This window comes from Carassius carassius, chromosome 6 (genome assembly GCF_963082965.1).
Source record: "Carassius carassius chromosome 6, fCarCar2.1, whole genome shotgun sequence".
Lineage (NCBI taxonomy): Eukaryota > Metazoa > Chordata > Actinopteri > Cypriniformes > Cyprinidae > Carassius > Carassius carassius.
The window spans coordinates 25276131-25302907 of NC_081760.1; the positions used below are offsets into that span (position 1 = coordinate 25276131).

The following is a 26777-nucleotide window of genomic DNA, read 5'->3' on the forward strand; positions in this document are numbered from 1 at the left end:
TTTTTAAACCTGAAAACATCATAATTTAGCGACAGTTACAATGTCAGTGAGACAGAATTATTGCAGTTTTAGGTTGTGAATGATGACAAATTAAGTTTACAGTATTGTTAGGCTGTTAAATTATTAAATAACAAAATAAAAACAACTTAAATGACAGTGAATTTACTAAATATATATATACCTACCTGCAAAACTGCAGTATACTGTGAAAAGTTTTAGGCACTTGTGTCAGGATGCTTTCAAAATAAAAAGCTTTAACTTATTTAACGTTTATCGTTTAGCCTATAATAATAATAATACTAATAATAACAATAATAGTGTTAGAGGCCTTTTTTATTTTGTCAATTGTATAATAAATAAAAAAGAAAACAGATAGAATACAAAAAAAGATTTAAGAAGCTAGTGTTAGTTTATTTTCTTTAAAAAAAGGGGGAATGTTTTTGTTGTTGTTGTTGTTGTTTTAAGAATAGAATTAGAATAGAGAGTGCTAGAGTTAGAGCGTCAAATAAAGATGGAAGAGATGTGTATTTAGGCGATAACAAAGTATATATATTTTTAATTGGATATTAAAAATATCCAAAAAAAAATATTGGATATTTATTTTCATATTAATTTTTATTTTTAATTGGATCAGGCTGGCATTTAACTCCCAAGAGAGAGAGAGAGAGAGAGAGAGAGAGAGAGAGAGATGTTTTTGTTGATTTTGCATACAGAAGTCTCCCACCACTAGATGTCGCAGTTTCCTCAATTTAGTAATTGCACGCTTTCACACACTGAACGTCGCTGGGCCTCTCTAAACACTGATTGCTATGCTTTTCACGACTGCATGCCCGAACTTCCTCACTTCCTCTTCCATTCGTATCCCGAATATCCCACATGCCAGAATAACGCGGAGCCACTGGATTTGCCAAAGCCTGTGTTTTTTTTTACAATACTGTTGAACACAGCCATGCATTGCTGGGTAAGTCGATTAGTTTTTGCAACCATTTAATTTTCTTCTTAAATTACAGAAATAATAATCCAAATGTTATTAATCGACTCATTTCAAATGTTACTAGTTAAAGTAGACCCGAAATGTACTGAATTACACAAGGTGTTTCATGCCTATGTATGCATTCTGTTCATTATTTCTATAAATTACTTTAGTTGTGATACTTTGAGGGTTTTTTTTCATTAAGCTTGAGTAAATCGTCTATATCACATGTTTTGCGAAGACTTTATATTCAGAAAAAGATTTTTCAATCTGGATTACAGATTAACAAATATAATTACGTAATATATTTTTCAACAGATCATGATTTATAGACTGTCATTCGAATCATTATGTACACATAATACAAAACGTTTATATTTTTATAATAGTCCGTAGTATGATAGTTCAGCAGCACACAGAACAAAAACTTCTTATTTGTTCGATATTTCAAGCTATTTTATTAATGTCTTTAATATCTTTTATTACAAAGCAATGGCTGTTGAGGAGCTGAACTGATGTTGTGTGCACTGTCTGCTCTTTACAAATCTTTGGCTGTAAGTAACTTGAATTCTCTGACTTCGTTAGTGCTGTAGATTTCTTAGACGTTTCACACAATGTAGCAGTGCTCATTCGGGTGGTACTGCCTTGGGTTTTCATTGTAGTGAACTACGCCAGTGCTTCTCAAACCTCTTCATGAAGTACCCTCAGCACTGCACATTTTGCATGTCTCCTATATCTGACACACCAACTTCAGGTCTTGGGGTCTCCACCAATGAGCTGATGAGTTGAATCAGGTGCGACAGATGAGGGAGACATACAAAATGTGCAGGGCTGGGGGTACTCCGGGACAGGTTTGAGAACCACTGAACTATGCCATTGTTTATGTAGTAGAGCCTGCTTTAATGCACATGACTAGACAGGCTTCTGGAAATCTGTATGGTGAAACACTATTTGTCTTACTTTAATGTTTGTTTGGCCCATTTTATTGACCAACACTTAAAATGATCTTGCAGGTCAAGATGTGTGGATCTATCTTTGCAATATCTCTGCAAGTGTGGGTGACCCTGATGTTGTTCTCTCGACTACGAGGTGACTGTTTGGTTTCCTTTCTCAGCATTAGAATATCTAAGATCTAGAGCAGAATGTGTGTCAATGACGCATAAGAGTGTCCAAGATAAAGAAAAGGACCGATCTTAAAAGAAATATAGCAGATGGTTCTTTGAAATGCAAATTATTATATTTATTTATTTATTTTATTTTTTATGTATGGTTTAATGCCATTTTCCAGAAGAGATTACATTAGTTTAACCACTAAATCTAATAACTTGTTTTTTCTCACAATTCTGAGAAAAAAGTTAGAATTGCAAAATATAAACTTAAAGATTTCAGACTTTTTTGCATGCAATTCTGAGTCTACTTTAAACAAATCTGAGGTTATATCTTAAATCTCTTATCTTATGTCTTATATCTTGTATCTGTGTTATGAATTTACCTCTCGCAATTATGCTTTCCACCACAGAATACATTTCTGAGAAAAAAAAGTCAGAATTATGATATATAATCTTAGAAATGTGAGAAAAAGCCACGATTGGTTTTATTATTATTATTATTATTATTATTATCATCATGTTGCAGAAACAAGCTTTTTTGTCTGCATTATGACATAAATTTACTGTTTTATGTTTTTAGTGGTTGTGCCACATGACTTTTATCAGGCAGACAAGTTTATTTATAAACTATAAAAAAAATGAACAAGCAGTGAAGCATTTTTATTCTTTTTTTTTATTTTTTGATGATTATTATTTTTTTCTGATATTATGATATCAGGACTATTGTATCACTCTGACATTTTATACTGTACACTCCCTAAAAATAGCAAAATAAAATTTAATTAAAACGCAAAAATGCTAAATCTAAAATACGTATTTAAAAATTGATTCAAGGTATAAGTATTTGTTGTATGTCTTTTTAAATGATCTCAGATTTGTCAATATGTCCTAGGTAAGGTCCTTGCACCACCTCATCTGCAGGCGATGGCTGGACTTCCCTTCATGCTGGCCTGTAATATTACCATGAAGACAGGAGAGGAGCTAAAACAAGTTCTTTGGTTAGACATGGCAAATAAAACTATACTACACTATCAGCCTGATAAGAATGAAAATGTAAGCAAAGTGGATGGAGTCGAGCTTTTACAGGAAGCCACAGGTCAGCAGGCTCACACCAGCGTGATCTCCATCAGAAGAGCCACGCCAGCCAGCGAAGGCTGCTACCAGTGTCTTTTTGATGTGTATCCGTCCGGACAGCAGAGAGGAAGGACGTGTCTTTCACTTACAGGTGGGTCTTGGTAAAAATACCCACAGCATGTTTCTGTGCTCTTGGTATTTTTCACCACTGATGATTTGAAAATATGAATTTAGTAGTTAATATTAGTCATCAAAGAGACTGCAAAAATGTAGCATAGGAAGTGCTATTTTTTAGACCTACACTAAGATGGTTTGATGATGTTATTGGTGGTTATGACCTTGCACAACATTGACGATTGGTTATAAATAGTGCCCCAAAAGGAAGTGGTGAGAACCACCATCCTGCCTGACCTGTTTTACTTAAAAAAAAAAAAAAAAAAAAAAAAAAAAAAAAAACCTGACATCAATTTATCACAAAAAACCACATGACTCTACATCCGATAAAATCTGCCATTGGGTTTGTGATACGTTTCTTTTTATCAGCCTAAGTTAGTGGTGAAAACAAGTGAAGGCAATGAACGTATGCTAATATATAGTGTTGCACATTTTCCAAATATTAACCTGATCATAGTCTTAAAGGGATAGCTCACCTAAAAATGAAAATTCTTTCATGTCTTACCAGGCCTGTGTGAATTTCTTTCTCAGGTGGAACATAAGAGAAAATATTTTAAGAAATGTCTCCATACAGTGTCACCAAGGGACACCAAAACGTTTACCAGCATTCTGAGTAAACGATGACATGATTTTCATTTTTGGGTAAACATTCTTACCTAGTGGTTAAAGGGCATGTAAAATCTCTTCACTTTTCCTTTTCCTTTTTCCTTTCAGGAACGGTGGAAATGATGGACAATAGAACAGTTGTGAGTGGAAACCCTGTTACTCTTTCATGCAAGTATATTCTCAGTAAGCAAGTTCAGCAGGTTTTATGGAAAAAGACAGCTGAGCAAGGGGACACCACCACTGTTGCTTCTTATGTCAAGAATGACAAACCCATCATTGAGACCCCTTTCAAGGGTCGGATCATTCTAAACCCATCACTTGGGCAAACCAAGCTCTCCATACACCAGACTCAGACAGAGGATGAGGGCTGTTACACCTGCGAGTTTCACACATATCCAGATGGCATTAAGAGCAAGACCGCTTGTCTGTCTGTTTATGGTAAGTTCAAATGGCAGTAATGACAGAACTTATAGACATCTACATTTGCTTTAAAATGAAGGGTATGTATTTGAATGGTCTCTAAAATGTTTGGCAAAAAATCAAGGAAGCTCCAAAACAGCTGTCAGTTTTTAATAAACCTCAAAACCTTGTTTATCTGGTTCTGGTGTGATTTATATTAGGATTGAATTGATATGAAACTGAAATGTCTCCTCTGATAGATATATATAGATATTAGGCGTATTTGTAACAGTGATAGTGGAGGTGAGGAAGAGAGAAAGTATTTGTGTGTGTATGTGTTTATAAAACATACAAACACCTCAAAAATACAATTAACCCCCCCCCCCCAAAAAAGGATGCGCAACGAACTGACCAAAATTAGCATTGTTCAACATGCAACCTCAGAACCCCGTGATGAATTGTGTCAGTAACTGAGAGAGCTAAAGAGAACTAGGACGGAAGTCATTATGGACCGCTTATGTGACCCTGGACCACAAAACCTTAAATGTCATTTATACATCATCTGAAACCTGAATAAATAACCTTTGCACTGATGTATCAGTGGGGAAAATTTACAAATTATCTTTATGGAACATGGTCTTTACTTAATATCCTAATGATTTTTGGCATGAAAGAAAAATCTATAATTTTGACTCATACAATGTTTTTTTTTTTTTTTTGGCTATTGCTAAAAAATATACCCCAGCGAATTTAAGACTGGTTTTTTGGTCCAGGGTAACACACATGATACTTTTTTTATAGTACTATTGGGTAAATGACAGCATTTAATTTTTTGGTTCAACTGTTAGTTTAATTTGATGGATTTCTTCCTTGTTCACTCTGAAAATACACTTATATTTCTACAGCAATATCTATTGTTGTGGCATTTCCTGTTTTAATGAAGTTCCGGTGCAGTGTTGCAATAAATGACAAGAGAGATGATAAAATGTGCTACATTCTTTCTCATGCAACTGTTTTGCAATGGTGATGTTAGCGTTAAGATTTTCTGCTGAAAACATCCCTTTTATTTCAAGGTGAATTCTTCTTAGGGAGGAAGTTCACAATCAGTCAAAGTTGACACTGGTTATAATGCCTGTCTGCGACTGTAGTTTAGGGGATAGATTGGGATGAGGGCCAGTGTGATTACTGCCTTTCTGTTCCCCTAGAACAGAGCTCCATTGTGTTTGCTTTCCCTCTGTTGATATTCCCCAAACAGTCTGGCTGTTGTCGCCAAAAAGCTCACACAGTCACAAAAGTGGACAGAGCCTCACTCTCCCCTCGTCTTGTCGTGATTTGTCTCTTTCTCTTTTATCTGACTTATGTCACAGTGTCCCTCTTTGATGGAGTCTGCCGCAGACATGACCAACGTCTGACGGCTGTAATCAGCATAACAACACAAGTGCCTTCTTTTGTCTTCTGAATGAAGATGCCACTTACAATACAACAAAGAAAATTTCTACATGACCAGTACAGTATTTGTAATTGAGATATACAAAGTATATACACATATTTGCCACACTGTGGACTGTTGTGAGGGTTCCCAGCTGAACGTTATCTCAGCAACCAAAAGTCCACAAGATATTTCTATGGATTTTAAGTCTAAAGATTTAAAAAGGAAGTAAAATGTTGAATTAGGACTGCAAATTCAGTGGGTTAATTTACAGCCATTACCGGTGGAATTAGCAGATAATAAAAGTTTGAAAGCATCTGCAAAATAAAAATGTACTTCGATATGGAACAAGAAAAAATTAAAAGACATGGTCCTCGCTCGTCAGTACGCCAAGGCGAAATTATAAGTGCTAGTTTAGTATCATTAAGATAACATAGTATTTATTAATATTGTTAATTTGTTTATTTTTTATTTTCTGAAGTTGTGCTGCTTTATGTTAAAGTTTTAGTAAAATAAAATGTTTTTTGTCATTTTTAATAGCTTTTTTATGTCTATATAGTTTTTATTCATTTTCAGTTTTCATTTTAGTTATTTCAGTACATTGTTAAACTAATTGAAAATGAGAAACGTTGCTTTGGCAGTTAGCTTATATATTAGGGATTTGCTGGTATCAAATTTTCCTGTAGCGATTAATTGCTCATGCCTTTCTCACGGTATACAGTATTATCATGGTATGGTCATAATACAGTATAACAGGTTAAATAACTTTTTTCTTATAACAAAAATAACTTAACATTTAAATACAGTAAAGCAGTAAAGTTTGAAAATAAATGGCTATTAAGTCTAAAACGTAAATATTTGATCTGAATGGCTATTTAAATGTGTTTTAGTAAGTAGCGCAGCTGCTTTATTTATGGGGTTTCCAGGCAGCATTTTCTGCAGTTTAGCGCCATCTGCTGTCAGAGAGTGAATGTGCTTTCATTCAGCGTGTCTCTCACGTGTTCCCCCATGTGCTTCTCGTGCGCTTGTTTACATCAGGGTGCACACGTGTCTTTCAAGCAGCATACAGCTGTTGTGCATTTTGACTAGTTGATGGGAATAGTATTCTTAAAATGCATGCCAAATTTTGAATAATTTGTAATGTATAATTACTCAAGGTATTTAGAAGTGCCCATGATAACAATATCATGCATATTCATTACCGTGATATATCGCATTACCGAATAGGCTACCGGCACATGTCTAATTAATATTATGTTTATATATATATATATATATCTATATATATATCTATATATATATCTATATATATATATATATATATATATATATATATATATATATATATATAAATATAAATATATATATATATATAAATATATATATATATATATATATATATATAAATATATATAATATTATAAGCTAACTGCTAACTACCTTAGCAGTTAGCAAAGTAGTTAGCCTTAGCAGTTAACTAAGTTAGTAAAGTAGTTGATAAGTAAGAAATATAGAATATGGTCATGCAGATTAAGGCCTTAATATGTGCTTTATATGTATTATTAAACAGCCAATATGGTAATACTATGCATGCTAATTAGCACCTAGTTAAAAGTGAGCATTGGTCCCTAAACTAAATAAATAAATAATTCTGTATATTTATTATATTTTAAGCTAACATTAATTTTATTCATGAGTACCGGTAATATGTGGGTGTCATTCACCCTAGCCACACCACATTTGCTTAATTTTATTCAAGCTTTTATATTCAAGATATTTCACCTTTTATAATGTCTATTATAGTTCCAGTGTCTTTTAGTTAAATTGATTTGGGGGCTTTTCCCAGCAAATATACTGATATGTGATTTAATGTGAAAATAAGTGTCATATCATGAAATGAATGAAGTGAATTGTTTAACTGATTTACAGTCATATTTAAAAATCTTCAGTCTGTTAAAAAGAATATAATGTTAAATTTTATATAATTACATAATGAACTTCATGTCATTTTCCTAGTCCTACCTGAACCTGAGGCCAGTTATGTCACCGTATCAGAGGGCATTGTTGAGGCGAACTGCTCAGCTGTATCACGTCCTCCAGCAAATATCTCCTGGAACATTGAGGGTCAAAATCAAACACTGGGTCCTGCTGTCACATCATTTTACCAGCTAGGGGACGGCACCACAATGGTGGTCCGTTCCATTCAAATGCAGGCTGAGCTACTGGACGATAAACTTGTGAAGTGTGAAGTTCATCACCAAGGCCTTGAGTCTGCAATTTATGTGTTTCTGAATAAATGTGAGTGAAACATACTCAACTTGATCTTTTTGTACTGTTATGCCTTGATGGTGTTGTTTCTAGACTGTTGTGAATATTTGATGTTTTTTTTTATTTTTTATTTTTTTTTATATTGCAGATAGGAACATCCATGTCATTCTCATCTCAGCCAGCTGTGTGGTCCTTGTGCTGCTCGTATGTCTGTGTATCTGCCTGAAGAGGTGTTAACTTTACCTGCTGAGATGGTCAGTACCACCAAAAAATGTCTGTTCACTTTAATATTGTGTTTCGCATTAATGTAATGCTTAATCCTGGGGCATATTACATTTTTATAATAATTAACAAAGTCAATAGAGTTTAAATAAAAGCTTTCGTAAGTTTTCAGTATAAGGGTGTACACATGGAAGAATGTAGTTGTTTGTATGCAAGGAAAAGCAAGGAAGAAGAAAAAGGTTACTTTGGGTGAAACTAGATTGGCATTTGACACTAATTGAATAAATAATAATACATGTAGTAAATATAGCTTTTCATTTATTGTTGGGGACAGAAGTATGTCAGGTCACCACATTAAATGTAAAATGTGTACATAGATTAAATTTCCACATTTGAAATATCGTCATAGACATATAAACCAAATCTAGTCTGTACAAATGTGTAATACATTTGATCTTATATCATGTACATGTAGAAACCCATCAGTACATGTTGATATTATATAACTATATATAAAATATACACATGTATTTAAAAATATATATTACAAAAACATATATAAACATACATATTTCCATATGTTGTTTTAAAGAAGTTGCATATAATAAAAAATAATTATATAAATATTATTAACATATAGATGTTTTGCAATGAGGATTTTATATTTGTTGTTAACTTCCTCATCTACCCTGTAAATGTACATATGAACAAAATCATTATATAGGTGACCCTCGACCACAAAACTAGTCTTAAGTGTCAATTTTTCAAAACTGAGATTTATACACCATCTGAAAGCTGAATAAATAAGCGTTCCACTGATGTATGGTTTATTAGGATTAGACAATATTTGGCCTGGATACAGCTATTTGAAAATCTGTAATCTGAGCAGGGACGGACTGGGAGTGAAAAATGACCCTGGATTTTCTTCCAAACAGGCCCACCACAACTACAAACAGTCACAACTATTTCACAACCTCACAGCAATCCTGCATTCACGGCAAATAACATCACAAAACCCATGGTGACCCTCCTGACAAAAATAATAGAAAACATAATAGAAATTCTAATGATTTCAACTAAAAATACCACTACAAACCATCAACTTTAACCATTAAAACCATTAAATAATGGTATGTTGTGTATGGTGTGTTTTGGGACATTTTACCTTAGGTTTAGTGGTTTTAACAAAATCCACCACCGGAAGGCGACCAATTAACAGCAGAGACCAACAGGCACCATTATAGTTTCCTTTAAAACCAATACAGTTTTATTATATCCAGTAAAACAATTACAAATCATGTGATGGTTTCAATTTTTTTTTTCAGTTGGGAATTAAAATGTATTATTCTATGAACTTAAATACTTAAAATCTATAGAAAAGAGCAGAACGCAAAATGTATAAAATGACCATTATAAACATAAACCTTGAATCTACAGTAGAAACTTGAAACATCAGAGTTCTTGAGTATATGCAAAAATAGATTGCATTAGCGCCCCCCTTTTGTCGGCTGTCAACGTCCCTTTATCTGACACTTTTACTTTGATGGTGAATCAGTCAGGTCAACGGTCGTTCTGAGAACATCAGATGGCCAGTACGCCCCTGAGTCTGAGGGTGCAAAAAAAAAAAAGTCTAAATACTGTGAAAACCGCTTTTGAAGTTGTCCAAATAAATTCATACCAATGCATATTACTAATCAAATATTGTTTTTATATATTTATGGTAGGAAATTTACAAAATATCTTGATGAGGAACATGATCTTTACTTAACATCCTAAAGATTTTTGGCATAAAAGAAAAATCTATAATTTTGACCCATACAATGTTTTTTTTTTTTTTTTTTTTTTTTTTTTTTTTTTTTTTTTTTGGGCTATTGCTAAAATATACTCCAGCGATTTAAGACTGGTTTCATCGTCCAGGGTCACAAATTGCCTTGTATATGGCAACATCACTCTTGATATAGGCCAAATTTCATATTACATTTCCATATAGAAATTATTATAATTATGCAAATAGTTAAATATATCTATAATAATATTCAATGTAAATACTTTATACATTTAGATTTTTAGATGTGAGATATTGTGCTTCACCTTTTTAAAGTTAAAGACTGCACTGTTGTAAATAAATACCCCAGAACCCTTTTAGAGAGGAGATGATAAAAACAGCTACTGGAAAAATGTATAGCCGGAAACCGAGAGAGAGAGCGAGAGAGAGAGAGACGCCAGAATGACTCACTAACCTCTCACTTCACACAATCTGTCTTCTTTATTCAAGCCTTTCTTCCTGCTTCAATATCTTCCACTTTCCTCTCTTAGAATCTGCAGGTCACCCGAGAGGGTCAAATAAGCATTTCATATTTGTTTAAACCGAGGCAGCTAGATCTGCACAAGAGGCCTCGGACAGTGAAGAAAAAAAAAGTGTCCCAGGCCACACATACAGGAAGTGAAATCATTCTGTTCCCGTTGTGTTCATTGAGTCATCCTCTTAATGCTCTTTACTGCATTAAACACATGACTTCTAATCGGTGAAGTGGTCCGAAATTCCTTCTGCTCAGTCCTGATTTCTGCTTTGAATCTTGTTGCATCAGGAAGTTGCACTTAATTGTCTTGGTGTCCAAAAAAAAAAAAAGTATGATTATAGTGAAACCATAGCCAAGGGTGAAGTATGTTTTTACAGAGCCCCGTTTATGTGCTGAGCCACAAGAAGTCTAAGGTGTCACCACTTCCTGTCTCTTGCAGGAAGCCCATCTTATACCATGACCGTTTAATATTTAAAATACTTCTAGAGTGTCAAGGAACAGAAATTATGAGTGAAACTGGAAATAAATGGAAACAAGAAAAAAAAAGGGAAGGGACGTAATTTTATTCATTAGGATTGGTTTAAAATGTTTCATGTTTAATACACAGAATGGAGTAAAAGGGATGTCTACAGAGCTATTTGGCTGTTGTATTTTGAGATTTAATAATCATAAAGATTTTTTTTTCTTTGCAATAACAAGCTCAGATGAGTCGTTCACAATAAGACATGTAATGTCCTTGAAGAAAGAATGTAAATGTTATTATTGACTCTTAAGCCCTTTAGCCCCTCAGAAAGGAATGCTACATTCAATTTGGCCCAAAGCTGTGTCGCTGTTCCTTAAATGTTGAGGGTCACTTTTGTCTGAAGTTCCAAGAGGAGGATAAGGTCCCCATTTGAGCTGGTTTCCTCCCATTATTTTTCTCCCTCTTTATGTAAACATATATTAATCCAAAACTGTTTCTTATCTCAGTGTATTTTGCAGAGCTGTTCATTTTTTTTCTCTGAACAGTGGAAACATTGTGGCTTTGTGGTGTTTGTCAAAACGCAGCTCTGTGCGAGCGCTAAACCTCTGGCTCAGTCAGTTTGAGTTGGACTATTTGTAGGAACTAGTTGAGTTGAGAATTCACAAAAAAAATATTATGCTTTAAAGAAATATTTTCATTGTATAACAGACCAGTATTAGACTGGAATATTTGTTACAAATACATATTTTCATATTGGAAGCACTATGGGGACATGGGAAAATGGTCACATATTTTTGAACAAAATGAGTGAAATTATTTTTAATTCACCATCATGTTTTAAAAGTATGTGATATTATGATAAAAGACTGACTAACTTCCATGTTACCAATTATTACAAGAGTTATTTGGAGACATGAAGGTGTATCACAAAGCAGAAATGAGTCAGTTTCAGTATTGATGTAATCTCTGGAGGGACAGCAAATATCCTCAACTGGAATAATAAAGGAACATTGTTCACCGTTCAACCCAGCCTTGTTGACAACACAACTCAAGATGAAGAACATCAAGTAAAAAATTAACTGTAGGAGTTGGAGGACTAGATTGAACACTTTTTGGTGTTGAAGAAGGCTTTTGTTGCTTAATTCTAGGACGTTAACACATTTCCTTTTCTTTTTCTTTCTTCAGGCTGACTGAAATGAAAGTTAATGCTGCTGTGTCCAGATGTTCTCCCTGACCAAACAACGGTGTTCCCTCTGTCTGAGTCACAGACAAATCTGAGTCAACGTCTTCTAATATAACTGATATTCAGTGTAACAGTATAAAAACAAACATTTAATCACAACACTAAATGCCTTATTTATTATAGATGGTATATTTTAGTAAAGCATTTTTTTCTTAGCCAAACTCTAGTGATTCATACTCGTTAAAGTAACGTAAATCTAAGCAGACTTATCTGAAAGCTGACATTCTGTAACCACAGAGAAGTCAGAAGCCAGAAAAAAAGTTATTGTTAGCCTTACTGATGTTTTGATGTGTGTAATAAAAATAACCAAGTTTTATCAGGGGAAGCACTCTTTTAGACATGAGCAGCTATATGGCCTTTGGTGCCAAGTCATTGTCTTGATGTTTGGATTAAAGTGATTCAATTATTACAAACATTTTCCCTCTAGAGGGAAGTACACTCATAGCTTAAAACATTTAGTCCATCTGTGTCATTCTGAAATGAGGTGGTTTCATCCCCCTTCTACACCTTGTGTTTTATGTGTTTTGTAAGAAGTTCTCTGAAACCTCTCAAATAATAAAGGAAACATGAACTTTGTTAATCAGACTTTGACATTGTCGGGCTTGCGATGAAAAAAAAAATTTAAAAGATGAACATAAGGGGAGTCAGAGGTATGCGTGTTTCCATCCACCCACTTATAATAATAATAAAACTTACCAGGTCTACAGCAAATGTGATAACATGTTAAAAGTAGAAAGATATTTCACTAATAATTCCTTAAATCTATCAGTTATGTTATCTTAATACATATCTCTTTTTTATTTTTTTGCCAGTCCATCCCATTATATATGTTGTATGTTTTATGTCTAAATATATCTAAATATCTTATTGATCTAAAAGCAAAAAGGGTATATATATTGTGTTTGTGCAGGCACAATTTCTTTTCTTGGTGTTTTATGAGGCATTTATTAAAGAAAACCGTTATTAACAATCAGTGATTTACAAATATAAAAACCCAATTGTGGAGTAATATTTTCCACATTTGGTCATATTACCTCTTCAATGCAATATGAACTGAATTTTTTAAGTATTCTCATCACTTAATCATTTATTATACTAATGAGGATTTTAACAACTGAATGACAAAAAAAACAAAAAACAAATGAACATTCTGTTCTTCTGGTGTTGCTCATCATAGGTACACTGGTACAAATAAAGATTGTTACAGGAGCAGTACCCTTTATTAAGGTACTAATATGTATGCTTAAAGTACTAATTTGTACCTTTAAAGTATATACCATTTAGGGGTAAATAGGTCAAAAAGATGTAGATTTAAGCTTTTGTGTCTAAAGGGCACCACCCCAGTGAAAGATTTGTACTTTATTTCTGACAGTGAAGTTTCTTAAACACGGTATACAACGGATGTCAGCAGGTCTGAGTTAAGATAGAGACAGGGAGGAAGAAGCAGGTCTTTTCTTTGTGATTCCATGTACTGTGGAAGTGAAAACAGCATTTTAAAATGTATTTTTCAGCGAGCAATTAACAGTTCCACATATTTAAAACAAAGGATACCTGATTTTTATTTGCCTTATCTTTTCTTGTAGATTTTCTTCCTAAAATATTTCATAGGATTATGCAAGGAAACACAAAGCTGATTCTAAAGAAACTGTGATGCTTCGTTTTAAACACTCAAATCACTCACCTTGGTGTCTAATGACATAAAAAAATGTTACAGTCATAACTATGAAGACCAGCCCTGCTATTCCACTGCAGATGTACAGATACGGCCAGACCCACTGACGATAATCCTTTTGACCTAGATTCAGATCACCTAATATTGAAGGAATTGAATAAAATTATATTTTATAGTTGTCATTATCATAAGTTCAAATCAACATATGAATATGCATTTGTCCAAGCAAAATGTTACCAGTAATGTAATTAATTGTAATGTTCATGCCCTTACGTGTGTTGCTTTGATTGCTTGACACCTCGTTCTCATTTTTATCTAGTGAATATAATCAAGTATTTAAATATTTATATTCAACAATATGTCTGAATGCTTCCATTCAGTGAATCAAAAGATAATGTCTCTTACCTGTCACAGTGACATTAATAGCATGAGATATAGATGTGTCACCAACTTTACATCTGTAGGAACCTGTGTCCTCCATTGAGATGTTCAGGAAAAACAGGAAAGCCATCCATTCATGTTCTTTCATGCTCTTCAAATCAGTTTTTATGTGATGTGAGTAATTAAAAGCTTTACAGCTTTTACTTCCATTGAGTTTGCACCATGAGACTCTTGGGATCCTGTGACATCCTTCTAGAGTTATAGTACAGTTTATCTTCAACTTGGTCATAACTGGAGCTCTAAACACTGTGTTTCGTGGCACTCTGATCACTGAAATACAATTCATCTCAGACCCTAAAAGAATGAAGGAAAAAGAAATAGGAAGACAAAAAAAAAGAGAGAAAAAGAGTGTTGGAAGAGAATTTTTTGTGATTTATCCTTATCTACATTGACATTATCCGCTAAATAAAACTAAGACAATAATCAGATAATCAGATTTTTCACACAATACTGAAAAAGTATGTATTTTATTCTTCAGTAGAACTGAAACTGTTATTTAAACTGTTAAGACTGCTGGTGTAAACATGTAATACAACATTAGAGAACAAATAAAGAACAAATTTCAACTTGTTTCTGTAAACTGTGAAACACCTCACCCTATACCCATAGTAAATGATTTAGATTATTTATTATTATTTATTTATTTATTGATAGTAACCGTGCACCACACCCATTATTGCAATGCAGCACATTAATGTCTGAGGCTTTACTTTGGCTTCTTCTTTTTGGTTCTTCATCTAAATGAATAAGATGAATTAGATAATTATTCAAATTATTATAAGCAAATATTTACCAGCATGTGCTATATTATGAATACATTCATAATATATAATAATTCTATATAAAACTACTATTTGTCAGTGATTTACTCACAAAATCATTTTGTTATCTGGCAAATGGATTGCACATATATGTTGTAACATCGGTTTTAACAAATATACTGTAATACATCCCAAACATCACATTTAAAAAAATATTTCTGACTGACATAAATCAGTCTATAAGGCAGATCTTAATACTCACCGTTTGTGGTGCCAATGACACTGACACACATCAATATCAGAATAGTGGCCAGGATAATCTGGAAGACAAGTTGCTTTTTGTTGAAGTTCTTTTATCAGAAAATGTATTCATTAATATACATTTTAAAGCTGTGCACGTGCAAATATGTTGGAGTGACATGGAAATGTGTTGGAAGCTGTAAGTTCTTCAAAGACATCTCTTACCATCTCTGCGTCTCTTTTCTTGTACTTAACTTGTATCTTCGATTCCTTGAATCACAGGTGCTTTACACCTGCGTTGTTTCTATAAGGTGAATTTGTAACTCTGCTTGTGTCTTTGTCTGTTACTGATGGTTGTTCTTCATAGCCTTCTTTCATCATTGACATTGTCAAACCTCACTGTAGAGGTTTCCGGTTGTTTTTGCGTCCTGTTCTGTTTGTTTGAGCCTTGTCCAGGTTGGCTAAGCTTTCATGCATATGTTGAAGAAAAAAAAAGATTAAGAAACAGTAGACATTGTTGCCAACTTAACAATTATTTATTCATTTATTTATTTATTTTGCAAGTTCTGGCAACTCTGCATGCATATAGCAACAAATTTAGCTATTTAAAAAATGTATTTGGCAACTTTAAGCAACTTTTGAAAAATGGCTCAAATGATAAAAGGCGCATTTTAACCCTAAATTAAACAAAAAAAAGGAAACCAGCCAAGCAGCACCGCTTGCCAGCCAGGCAGCATATCAAGAGTTGGAGAGATGCTGCTAGTTGCAATTGTTCAATAATAATTTTAATTCTAGGGAGGTCGTGGCCTAATGGTTAGAGAGTTGGACTCCCAATCAAAAGGTTGTGAGTTTGAGTCCCAGGCCGGCAGGAATTGTGGGTGGGGGGAGTGCATGTACAGTTCTCTCTCCACCTTCAATACCACGACTTGGGTGCCCTTGAGCAAGGCATCGAACCCCCAACTGCTCCCCGGGCGCTGCAGCATAAATGGCTGCCCACTGCTCCGGGTGTGTGTTCACAGTGTGTGTGTGTGTTCACTGCTCTGTGTGTGTGCATTTCGGATGGGTTAAATGCAGAGCACAAATTCTGAGTATGGGTCACCATACTTGGCTGAATGTCACTTCACTTTCACTTTTTTTTTTATAATAGTCCTTGTTTTTAACTTGTACCAATGTCAATCAGTTAGGTACAGTGTAAGAAAGAACAAATATGTACAAAAATGGAAAAGGTACTGGTCATTTTCTGCCAGTACATTATCTTTTAAATTTACAGACATTTCATGTAACTATGCAACAAAATGCAAAGTATAATTAAAAATACAGTAAAACACCTGTGACAATAAATAAGGAATATTCTTTGATATTGACACCATTAATGTGCCATATTTTTACAAACCTTTCTTAGAGTAATAGTATATTTATTAACTACCAATATACTACTTAAAAAATTTTTAATTGATATATTTCAAATCTCATTTTTCTCTGAGATGGCCAGCCACTTTGGGTAATCCCATTATGTATTCTAAGCAATGACACATTTTAAGTTTTTGTTTGATAGTGACGACATCGCACAATGACATTTCAACGTCATTTAGCAACTCTTAACAACAAATCAACCTGCCTTTAGCAACTTCCTCTTAAAAATATAGATGCAAGCAGCAATTACCGGAGTTCAAGCATTTTAAGACACTTGAGATATTGTAGATATTTTATGCAGATTTTACCAAAAAAAAATAAAAATAAAAAATTCTCTAGAAATATAATTTAATGATTTATCACTTTACAGCAATAGGGGAAACTGCTCCCAAATTGATGCGGTGGGGTTAGCTAGGGGTGATGATCAGGGGCGTCATGCATTCATGATTTTTGAGGGGGCACGGTTTTTTTTTGGGGGGGGGGGGGTCGGAGGTATAAGTCATTCTACGAAAGCACTGTATAATTGATATAGGCTTATTTTTTTTTTTTTTTTTTTTAAGTTTCTATTAACTACACATAAAAACCTGACTTTTTACTTAAGTGCCATATCATGCCATAAAATATTTTTAATACGACTGAATTTGCATTTAATGTAGTTTGGTGAAAATATCACTGACAGTAGAACAATGAGTTCTAAAGAACTCAGTAACACCTTCTTGTGGATAATGACTGAACAGCAGAACAGGCAGAAAACTCAGATTTCTCTGTTTACTATGTTTTTCAAGATGTAATATGATTCAAACCACTTTCTGCCTTGAAAATATATATGAATGCATGACATCAACTGAGTCACCCCTTAGAATGGAAATATTATACATTTTGTTTAATTGATAACTGATTATTGCAATTATGACTTGACTAAGACTTGAGTTAATTATGAGCCTATAATGAAGGCCTAAATTAACCTGCAGACAGACACAATGTGCAGATTTTTATATTTTAAAAAAAATGTACATTAGTACATTTACATTAAACTCACTGCATCATATCATGTGCAACCAAAGCCAAAGGCGAAGTATGTTTTTACAAAGTTCCGTTTATGTACAGAACCACAGGAAGTCTAAGGAGTTACCACTTCCTGACTCTTGCAAGAAGCCCTCCTAAACGTACCTTATACCATGACTGATGGCTTTTTAGTTGCCACTAGTAACAGGAAATCACTGTTTAAAACATCATATAAAAGTAGAGTTAGTTTATAATAGTTATAGTAATAGTTTCAGAATGTGACCCATTTACAAATCATACAGGATATTCAACAAGGAAATCATTTTTTTTTCCCTGTGGGGGAAAAAAGTGTGTTAATGTGATGCTATCAAAACACTTCTCAGCCTGTATGTGTCTGTGGTGTACTCAACCACCTTATTGTGGTGAAAATACATCCATTCTATTTGCTATTTTCCCCATAAAACAAAAATGGTGTCTTAAAATGAGCCATTCAGGAATGTACTCCAAAGTGAGGTCAAATTAGAACAGGCCCTGCACATGACTGGCAACAGAATTGGCCCTATTACCTTAGTTCCTCCCCTGAGTGAGCAGTACACAGTTCACTAAATTAATTTTTTTCTAATGCTGCTTTTCTGTTTTTCTGATGTTGCTTGATTCATGTCAACAGCACAGATGGCAGTATGTGTATTACACTGCTGTCACTTAAATACACCAATCTAATATACACACACATTCACAGACATAACTGACTGCATGAACAGTGTTTTTGACATAACATTGTGTGTAACTGACAGTTTAAGCACAATTAGAAGCAAATGTGAACTTAAGTTGTGTCCCAAATGTTACACTATACACTATGTACTTATACACTATGTATTCAACCATGTAGTGTATGAACTATATAGGATTATTTTGCCATTCACAATCAGAATCTGATAGCCCTTGCCTCTCCCTCCTCTCCGTAATTGCAACGGTTGAGTGCATTAAGTGTCCAACAGCCCACACTTTCACTGTGTCCAAAATCAAATACTTCCATTCTAGTATGCAAAAAAACTGTATGCAAAAAGAGTAGTATATCCAAATTCATAGTATTCGAAAAACAGCTATAAGTATAAATACAAAAATGTAATCCCAACATAAGCAAACACTAAATGTCTTATTTATTAGAATGTATATTTTAGTAAACCATTACTTCTAGCCAAACTGTAATGGATCATAAAAAAGAGATCTAAATATAAGCAGACGTCTGTTATCTGGAGCTTCTGTCTCTAGCATACTCAATAACCAAAAGTCAATAACCATTGGCAAAATTCTTTACTGATGTTTTGATGTGTGTAGTACAAACAACGTTTTAACACTCTTTTTTAGACACGAGGGCCTTATGCCCTTTTGGTGCCAAGCTATTATTACATCATATTTATGTTTAAATTAAAGTGAAGTTTTACTTAAACTGTGTCTTATTTTCCTTCTAGGGGAAAGTGTACTCATAGCTTTAAATGTTTAGCTCACTCATGTCATTTGAGGGTTTCTATTCCTTTTCACACCTCCAAGGATTTCATAAGTTCTGTATAAAGTTCTCTGAAAAAAAAGTAAATATGCACCTTGTTAATCAAACTGTGCAACACTGTCAATCACACAATAGCTGCTGTGTGTAGTTTGCTTTGTCTTCTGAAAGAGAAACACAAGGTGATTTCGTGCAGAGGCATCCACCTTGTTTGTTTTCATCCACCTACTCATAAAGGAAATAAAAAAATTAAAAAAAGTCACACCACATTTCACAATTACCTCCCCTGGTCTACATTGATGTTCATAACATGTTAAATGATAGTATATACAGGCCTTTTGGAAGATTTTTTTATTATGCAAAATGAGTTTTATTTGCACATACTTATTTTTACACATTCCTTTGCTAATATCAGCACAATGTTTAGGCCAACTGTAATCCAATTAACATACATTTTTAAGCTGAGCCACAGTTGTCTAGATCTGAAAAAACAAAAAACACCTTGTGGAATTTCAGTCAGACTAAAGAGTTTACATGGCATTTTACCATGTGCTTTTTACTATGTGCAGAATTCATATGTATTTTATGAGGTAGCTAATAATAAAGTAATAAAGTAATGACCAAAACTTTATATGCGTGATTTATTTAAAGATAGTGACACATATCAAATATATATTTCCTGTAGATAAGGTTGCTACAATCATTATATCCGCACTGTTTACTTCTGTTACGAGCTGATGGTATGTGAATGAAGGCGCACGAGGAAGACGATATACAAAAGGGTACTTTTAATAATCGTGAATGTAACAGTTCACCCCCTCCCGGAACGGTGCGTCCTCGCACCTCAAGAGGAATACCAGCGGAGGGAGGGTGGGGGTTCTGGAGGTGGGCATAGGGCAGGCAAGGGGCTGGCAAAGGAGAGGACCCAGGATGGAGTAGGAGGGAGGAGCCAGGGAGGAGCCCAGAGCAGGAAGAGCCAAATGGTGCTCCAGAGACCAGCCAGGATGATGACCCACGGGGGAGTCGACAGTGGGAGGAGCCATGGTGGAGGAGGAGCCGACGAAACCAGGGGGCAGACAGACGGAGACTGTGCCGGTGGGTGAGGAGCCCATGATGGAGCAGAGCAGAGCCAGGGTGAAGCTGAGGGACCGGTGGGCCAAGGCGGAGCAGAAGGCTCAGGCGACCAAGGCGGAGGCGGGGCCCTGGAAGACCACTGCAGAGCCGGAGTGACTGAGGATGGAGGCGGAACCAGAGGGAAGGAGAAGCCTGACAGAGCCGGAGGGATGGAGTGACGAGGCGAAGCCAGAGGAATGGAGTCCCAAGGCGGCGGATGGTCAACGACTGACCAAGGTGGAGCCGGAGGGACGAGGGAGCCCGGTCGAGCTGGTGGGATGCCGGGCCACTGCGGAGACGAGGGAGCTGGGCGGAGCCGCTGGGTTGAAGGACCGAGGAGGAGTACAGGGCTTGGAGGCTGGAGGTGGAGACATGGATTCCACACGCCAAGGCGGAGTTGGAGACTGGAAGTCCCACGGCAAACCATCGCGCCCAGATAGCGCTGACTGAGGGTGAGCTGCGGGACTGACTGGCACCAGCAGAGATAAGGTCGAGGAACTGGCTGGTCTAGCAGAGAAACAGGAGATACGGGGCTGGACGGAACCAGCGGAAATGGAGGGGAGGAACTGACTTGTCTAGGAGGAGGCGGGAGAGGGAGGCTGGGAGGGAATACAGAAGGATCAGGGCTGGACAGAACCAGCGGAGACACAGGGGATTCAGGATTTACCTCCACAAACCAGTCTATAAGGTCCATTAATCCCTCCATATAATTCCTAGAAACCGAATGCAGCTCACCCTCAATCACAGAAGTGTGGGCAAGGCTGTCATCCACGCCCTCGATCTCCACCAATACTCCCACGACGCACGGTGTTGCCTGCTCACACACCTGGTCAGTCGTGCTCTTGAGTCTTTGCTCTCCGACAATGACAGGCTCGGGCTCTGCGGCTGCGGTGGGCTCTAGCTCTGTGCGGCGGGATGGCAGCTGGCTGGTCTCTGGTTCAGGAGTGGGGCTGGAGATATCCTCTTCAGCGGTGCAGATGGTAAACGAAGATCCATTTTTCTCCAGCACCCACTCCACGAAGGCAGCGAAATCCTCTCCGGGATCATTCGCTGGCAGTCGTGCCTTACGCTCAGTCCTGTGTAATGGAAGTTAGAGAGCGAGCGGTCAGGGAAGTGGGTAAGGCACGCCAGATCTAGAAAGTCCCTGGTATGGTCCTCCAGCGAACGGTCCAGTTGCTCCAGGCACAGTAGTTGGACTACTGGGATTGCCATTCCGGGAGAGGGAGGAAAACAAAAAGGAAAGAAAAACGCGGCTAAACTACACTTTTGGGTCCATGATTCTGTTACGAGCTGCTGGTATGTGAATTAAGGCGCACGAGGAAGACAATATACAAAAGGGTACTCTTAATAATCGTAGGAGAATAAGGGCACATCCAACATAATACAATATACAAACGTAGGATACAACATTAATCACGGACCAGGAGGAACTCAAAAGACAGGGTATTTAAACATGAGGGAGAAATCAGGTGAATGGATTGGTGAATGGTGAATGGTGGGGATTAATCAATTAACCAAACAAGAAAAGGAAGATGACCAAATAAGGAAACTGAAAGTTAATGAATGTAACAACTTCACTGGATTGCACTCTATCTACAATGTACTGCTTTACTTATCTTTCTTTTTACATTACCTATTTGTATAGTTGTATATTATATTTTATTATCTGTATTTAATGTTCTACTGTTAGTGTTATCTGTATGCACCAAGGGTCTGAGAGTAACGCAATTTAAATTCTCTGTATGTATACTGTACATGTGGAAGAATTGACAAAGCAGACTTGACTTGCCATGATATCTACATTATAGAGACCAGCGGAATTTCAAACAAACAAAAAGTCCTAAAAATTATTGAAAATAATTAAACTGTCAGTAATAAAAAAGCAAAGGAACAAATACAATAGAATAAAAAGATACAAATGAAACAAACTGTGCCTTAATTTTTTTATGCAAGTCCCAAGCAGTATGATTATTTCATTTATTCACTATACCATTTATTATTAATGTCTCATTTCAGTTTAAGTTTGGCTTTAATTTTGTATTTATTGCAGTTTATATGAAAAGGTTCATGTACTGTGGTACAGCCTACTGCAGAAATGACTTGAAATGACTTGTTCTAAAACACTCCACTTCACAAATATAGGTGCATCTCAAAAAATTAGAATGTCGTTGAAAAGTTTATTTCAGTAATTCAACTCAAATTGTGAAACTCATGTATTAAATAAATTAAATGCACACAGACTAAAGTAGTTTAAGTCTTTGGTTCTTTTAATTGTGATGATTTTGGCTCACATGTAACAAAAACGCCAGCAATTCACGATCTCAACAAATTAGAATATGGCAACATGCCAATCAGCTAATTAGCTCAAAACACCTGCAAAATTGTCTCTCGGTTTGGTTCACTGGGCTACACAATCATGGGGAAGACTGCTGATTTGACAGTTGTCCAGAAGACAATCATTGACATCCTTCACAAGGAGGGTAAGCCACGAACATTCATTGCCAAATAAGCTGGCTGTTCACAGAATGCTGTATCCAAGCATGTTGAAAGAAAGTTGAGTGGAAGGAAAAAAAGTGTGGAAGAAAAAGATGCTCAACCAACAAAGAGAACCGCAGTCTTACGAGGATTGTCAGGTAAAATCGATTCAAGAATTTGAGTGAATTCCAAGGAATGGACTGATGCTGGGGTCAAAACATCAAGAGCCATCACACACAGACGTGTCAAGGAATTTGGATACAGTTGTCAAATTCCTCTTGTTAAGCTACTCCTGAAGCGTCTTATCTGGGCTAAGGAGAAGAAGAACTGGACTGTTGCCCAGTGGTCCAAAGTCCTCTTTTCAGATAAGAGCAAGTTTTGTATTTCATTTGGAAACCAAGTGCAAGTAAAAATGTAATTAATAAATGACAGTAAATGAGAAAGGCTTCAGTTGACAGCGGGTGGCGCAGGGACCTTGATGGCAGCACGGGATGGGTGAGATGGTGAATTGAGTGCGCTGTTGAGGGATGATAAAAGATCCAGGTGATGACGATGTAATCCACAGAACACAGAACCGGAACAAACTCACGAGAAAGAATGCTGAGCAGGAGGAAAACAGAAATGTAGCACGAAGGATCCCACCTACGAGTCTTGGCAGGGGCAGGGGAGGGGGGGTGCAGGCGGATTAATCAGAGAATGAAACACAGGCTTTATCTTTGATACATGAAAGGCGGTATGAATTCTCCTGTACGCTGGAGGAAAATTAAGGTGGACTGTCACCGGGCTAATGATCCTGGTGACAGTGAACGGGCCAATGAATTTGAGAACAAGCTTATTGGAAACGGAACGGAGAGGAATGTTCTTGGTAGAACACCACCCTTTTTTTCATCAACGACGTATACGGGAGACTTAGACAGGTAGCGATCGGCTTTAGCCTTGGTGCGCGCCCCCACTTGTAGTAGAGTCTCGCGGGCTCTAGTCCATGTGCGGTGACACCTCTGGACAAAGGCATGAACAGAGGGGACCGCGACTTCAGATTACAGACTGGGAAAAATTGGTGGCTGGTATCTTAAACTACACTTGAACGGAGATAGGCTCGTTGCTGATACTGGTAATGTATTGTGGGCGTACTTCACCATTGATAGTTGTTGGCTCCATGAGGAAGGACCAGAGACCAGACATCGCAACACCCTTTCCAAATCTTGGTTGGCTCTCTCAGTTTGACCATTGTTCTGGGGATGAAACCTTGAGGACAGATTACAGTTGCTCCCAGCAATCTACAAAAATCTTGCCAAAATTTGGACACAAAGTGGGGTCCCCTGTCGGAAACCACGTCTGTCGGGAGGCTATGTATGTGAAAGACGTGATTTACGACAGTCAACGCTGTCTCCTTGGCTGAGGGTAATTTGGGCAAGAGAATAAAGTGGGCCGTTTTCGAGAACCAGTCCACCACGGTCAAAACTACCATGTTTCCCTGGGAGTAGGGTTGGGGATCGTTTGAATTTTATCGATTTTGATTCTGGTTCTGCTTATCAATTCCGATTCTTATCGATTCATAGTTTTGATTCCAATAAGATAAAAAATCCAATATATAAAAAAAATTATTAAGTCAAACATTTAGATGTCAAACATGTATTTTGTCTTTTTACAAAGCATTTATGTTTGATGTTTTTGGAACCCTGACGGTACAAGAGAGTAAAATCAAAATGACAGAAAAATGTGCCCACCAAGCCTGCCTGGAGTTCAACCTTTTGGTGGTTCTAATGTATTCTAGATTCTTATGGTCAGTCCATACTATAAAGGGTACCCCCGGGCCTACTAACCAGTGGCGCCATTCCTCCAATGCCATCTTGACTGCCAACAACTCTCGGTTACCAATATCATAATTACGTTCGGCAGGGGATAACCGATGTGAAAAAAAAAATGTGCATGGGTGCATCTTGTTGTTCGTGGGAGAATGTTGGGATAGCACTGCACCTACCCCTACCTCAGACACGTCGACTTCCACCACAAACTGATGTGATGGATCAGGGGTAATTAAGATGGGGGTTGAAACAAAGCAACCCTTCAGTTTGGCAAACACAGCCTCGGCTGTGTCTGACCACCTGAACGTGGTTCTGGGGGAGGTCAAGGCGGTCAGAGGTGTGGCTAGTTGGCTGAAGTTGCAAATAAAACGCTGGTAGAAGTTGGCGAACCCCAGAAACCTCTGTAGGGCCTTACGAGAATCTGGACTTGGCCAATCTACCACAGCCTTAACCTTCTCAGGATCCATATGCATTCCCTCAGTTGACACAATGTACCCCAGAAAAGGAACAGACGCGTTTCTCCACCTTGACAAAAAGCCCATTCTCTAGCAACCTCTGAAACACTCATCGGACATGCTGCACCTGTTCCTGGAGAGAAGAGGAAAAAATCGATATGTCATCCAGGTAGACATATATGAAATTATCGACCATATCTTGCAGCACGTTGTTGACAAATGCCTGGAAAATGGACTTTTATTTTAGAGACTTGGACTCTCACTTTGTTTTAAAAGTGGTTTCATGAGTTCTGTTTTCTCAATTCTCTATAACCTGTTGTTGGTGTTATTTTGAAAAGCAGAAGTGATTCAAGCCAAAGTAAATCTATACTTGTGTAAGATTGCCATTACAATCCAAACCATGAGAAGTAAAACCTATGACATGGAACTGAGAAAAGATTTCTGCTTTCTGACAGAATTGGAAAGGTCTTACACAGTGGCCCCAAAAGTATATGGATGCATTGTTAATGCATTATAAAAAAAAGTGGTATTTATTCTACAAATATACATGCAGAGATATGTGCATATATATATATATATATATATATATATATATATATATATATATATATAAACGCACACATAAATTTATACTAGATTATAAAATAATATAATTTTTATTGTTCAAAATGAAGGAAATTTCTGGTTGTTAAACTTGTGTTTATGCTACTATGGTAAACTACACCTGTGGTTACACTGCTAGGTGAACTCATCTTCATACATCCGTTATAAAATAACCGTGACAACAGCTTGACAAGCGAAGAAAGCCTCATAGCATCACTTGTTTGCAGATGCCACTTAGTTTGATATTTTCTTATCTAATACAGTGACATCACACTTTTAAAGTGTGAATTGAATGTCTTTTCTTGGGGGTTTTTTGTGAATTTATGATGGAAATTTATTAACATTTATTAATGGTTGCTTGTATAATTTTGAATGATTACAGCCGTTTAGTGATTCACAGTCAGCAATCTACAACAAACATACATATTCACATTAATTCCATACATTTTTTTATTTTATTTTATTTTTTTTATCTCGGAGCAAAGGGAAGAGAGAAGAGAGTCTTGATCATATATTCTGAAACTGTACTTCTAGTATGTAAATGCAGTGTTGAGATTAAGGAAAAATCTTTTGTGGAAGGTCCCTTCAATGGAAAGTCACAGTCTTAGGTGAAACCAGACACACCAACACAAAGAGTAGAACAGAAGCAAACTGATTTATGCACTTGCAAATAAGCACTGAGCTTGTTAAGGAATAGGATGTTGGGTTAACTTATTCACTCACACACACACACACACACACACACACACACCCACACACAGTATGTACAGTATAAATAGCATGTTACTCATTGACCTTTAATATATAAAAAGGAGGTCGTAGGTACTACTCTTTACTGTGGCTGCTAAAGAATCCCACCCTCGTGTCTGGTAAATTGCACTCTCCCCTTTGCTTTGAACAGGAAATGTGCTTGCATGCTTTTGCTCTTGTGGGCTTCTTAGTTTGTACTCTTTCAAAAGATCACAACTTGAAAAATACTTATGCTTGGTGATCTATTAGAAAAAGAACAATACATTTCTGAGTAGAAAAA

At 36.3% G+C, this 26777-nt stretch overlaps 2 protein-coding genes across 5 annotated transcripts; one reads left to right on the plus strand and one right to left on the minus strand.

Moving 5' to 3' along the window:
• The first annotated feature begins 793 nt into the window (after positions 1 to 793).
• Positions 794 to 12840, plus strand: LOC132142535 (OX-2 membrane glycoprotein-like). 4 transcript variants are annotated; one of them, XM_059552479.1, is made up of 8 exons: positions 794 to 961; positions 1464 to 1527; positions 1987 to 2062; positions 2975 to 3307; positions 4045 to 4374; positions 7781 to 8062; positions 8181 to 8286; positions 12203 to 12840. In XM_059552479.1, the coding sequence occupies exons 2-7, from the start codon at positions 1489 to 1491 to the stop codon at positions 8267 to 8269; spliced, it is 1149 nt and encodes a 382-aa protein (XP_059408462.1). In that variant the 5' UTR covers positions 794 to 961; positions 1464 to 1488; the 3' UTR covers positions 8270 to 8286; positions 12203 to 12840. The 4 variants fall into 4 exon arrangements, with proteins under 4 accessions (XP_059408462.1, XP_059408461.1, XP_059408463.1 ...); XM_059552478.1 differs by lacking the exon at positions 1464 to 1527; XM_059552480.1 differs by lacking the exons at positions 794 to 961; positions 1464 to 1527 and adding an exon at positions 1842 to 1912.
• An 801-nt stretch (positions 12841 to 13641) lies between these two features.
• LOC132141943 (B- and T-lymphocyte attenuator-like) lies at positions 13642 to 15681 on the minus strand. The gene is made up of 7 exons (XM_059551587.1): positions 15600 to 15681; positions 15397 to 15454; positions 14338 to 14667; positions 14206 to 14247; positions 13942 to 14070; positions 13812 to 13852; positions 13642 to 13731 (listed from the first exon to the last, which is right to left on the minus strand). Exons 1-7 carry the CDS (start codon positions 15600 to 15602, stop codon positions 13642 to 13644), a joined length of 693 nt encoding a protein of 230 aa, XP_059407570.1. The 5' UTR covers positions 15603 to 15681.
• Between the last annotated feature and the right edge of the window lie 11096 nt (positions 15682 to 26777).

Bases quoted from the DNA above. Each gene is read 5' to 3' on its own strand.
- LOC132142535 (XM_059552478.1), top strand. From the start codon at position 827: ATGCCCGAACTTCCTCACTTCCTCTTCCATTCGTATCCCGAATATCCC. The intron at 4,375-7,780 runs GTAAGTTCAAAT...TCATTTTCCTAG, and splicing joins CGCTTGTCTGTCTGTTTATG to TCCTACCTGAACCTGAGGCC. The intron at 8,063-8,180 runs GTGAGTGAAACA...TTTATATTGCAG, and splicing joins TTATGTGTTTCTGAATAAAT to ATAGGAACATCCATGTCATT.
- LOC132141943 (XM_059551587.1), bottom strand. The intron at 14,668-15,396 runs GTGAGTATTAAG...TCATTCTTTTAG, and splicing joins TGTCATTGGCACCACAAACG to GGTCTGAGATGAATTGTATT. The intron at 13,732-13,811 runs GTATCCTTTGTT...TCACTTCCACAG, and splicing joins ATAAGGCAAATAAAAATCAG to TACATGGAATCACAAAGAAA.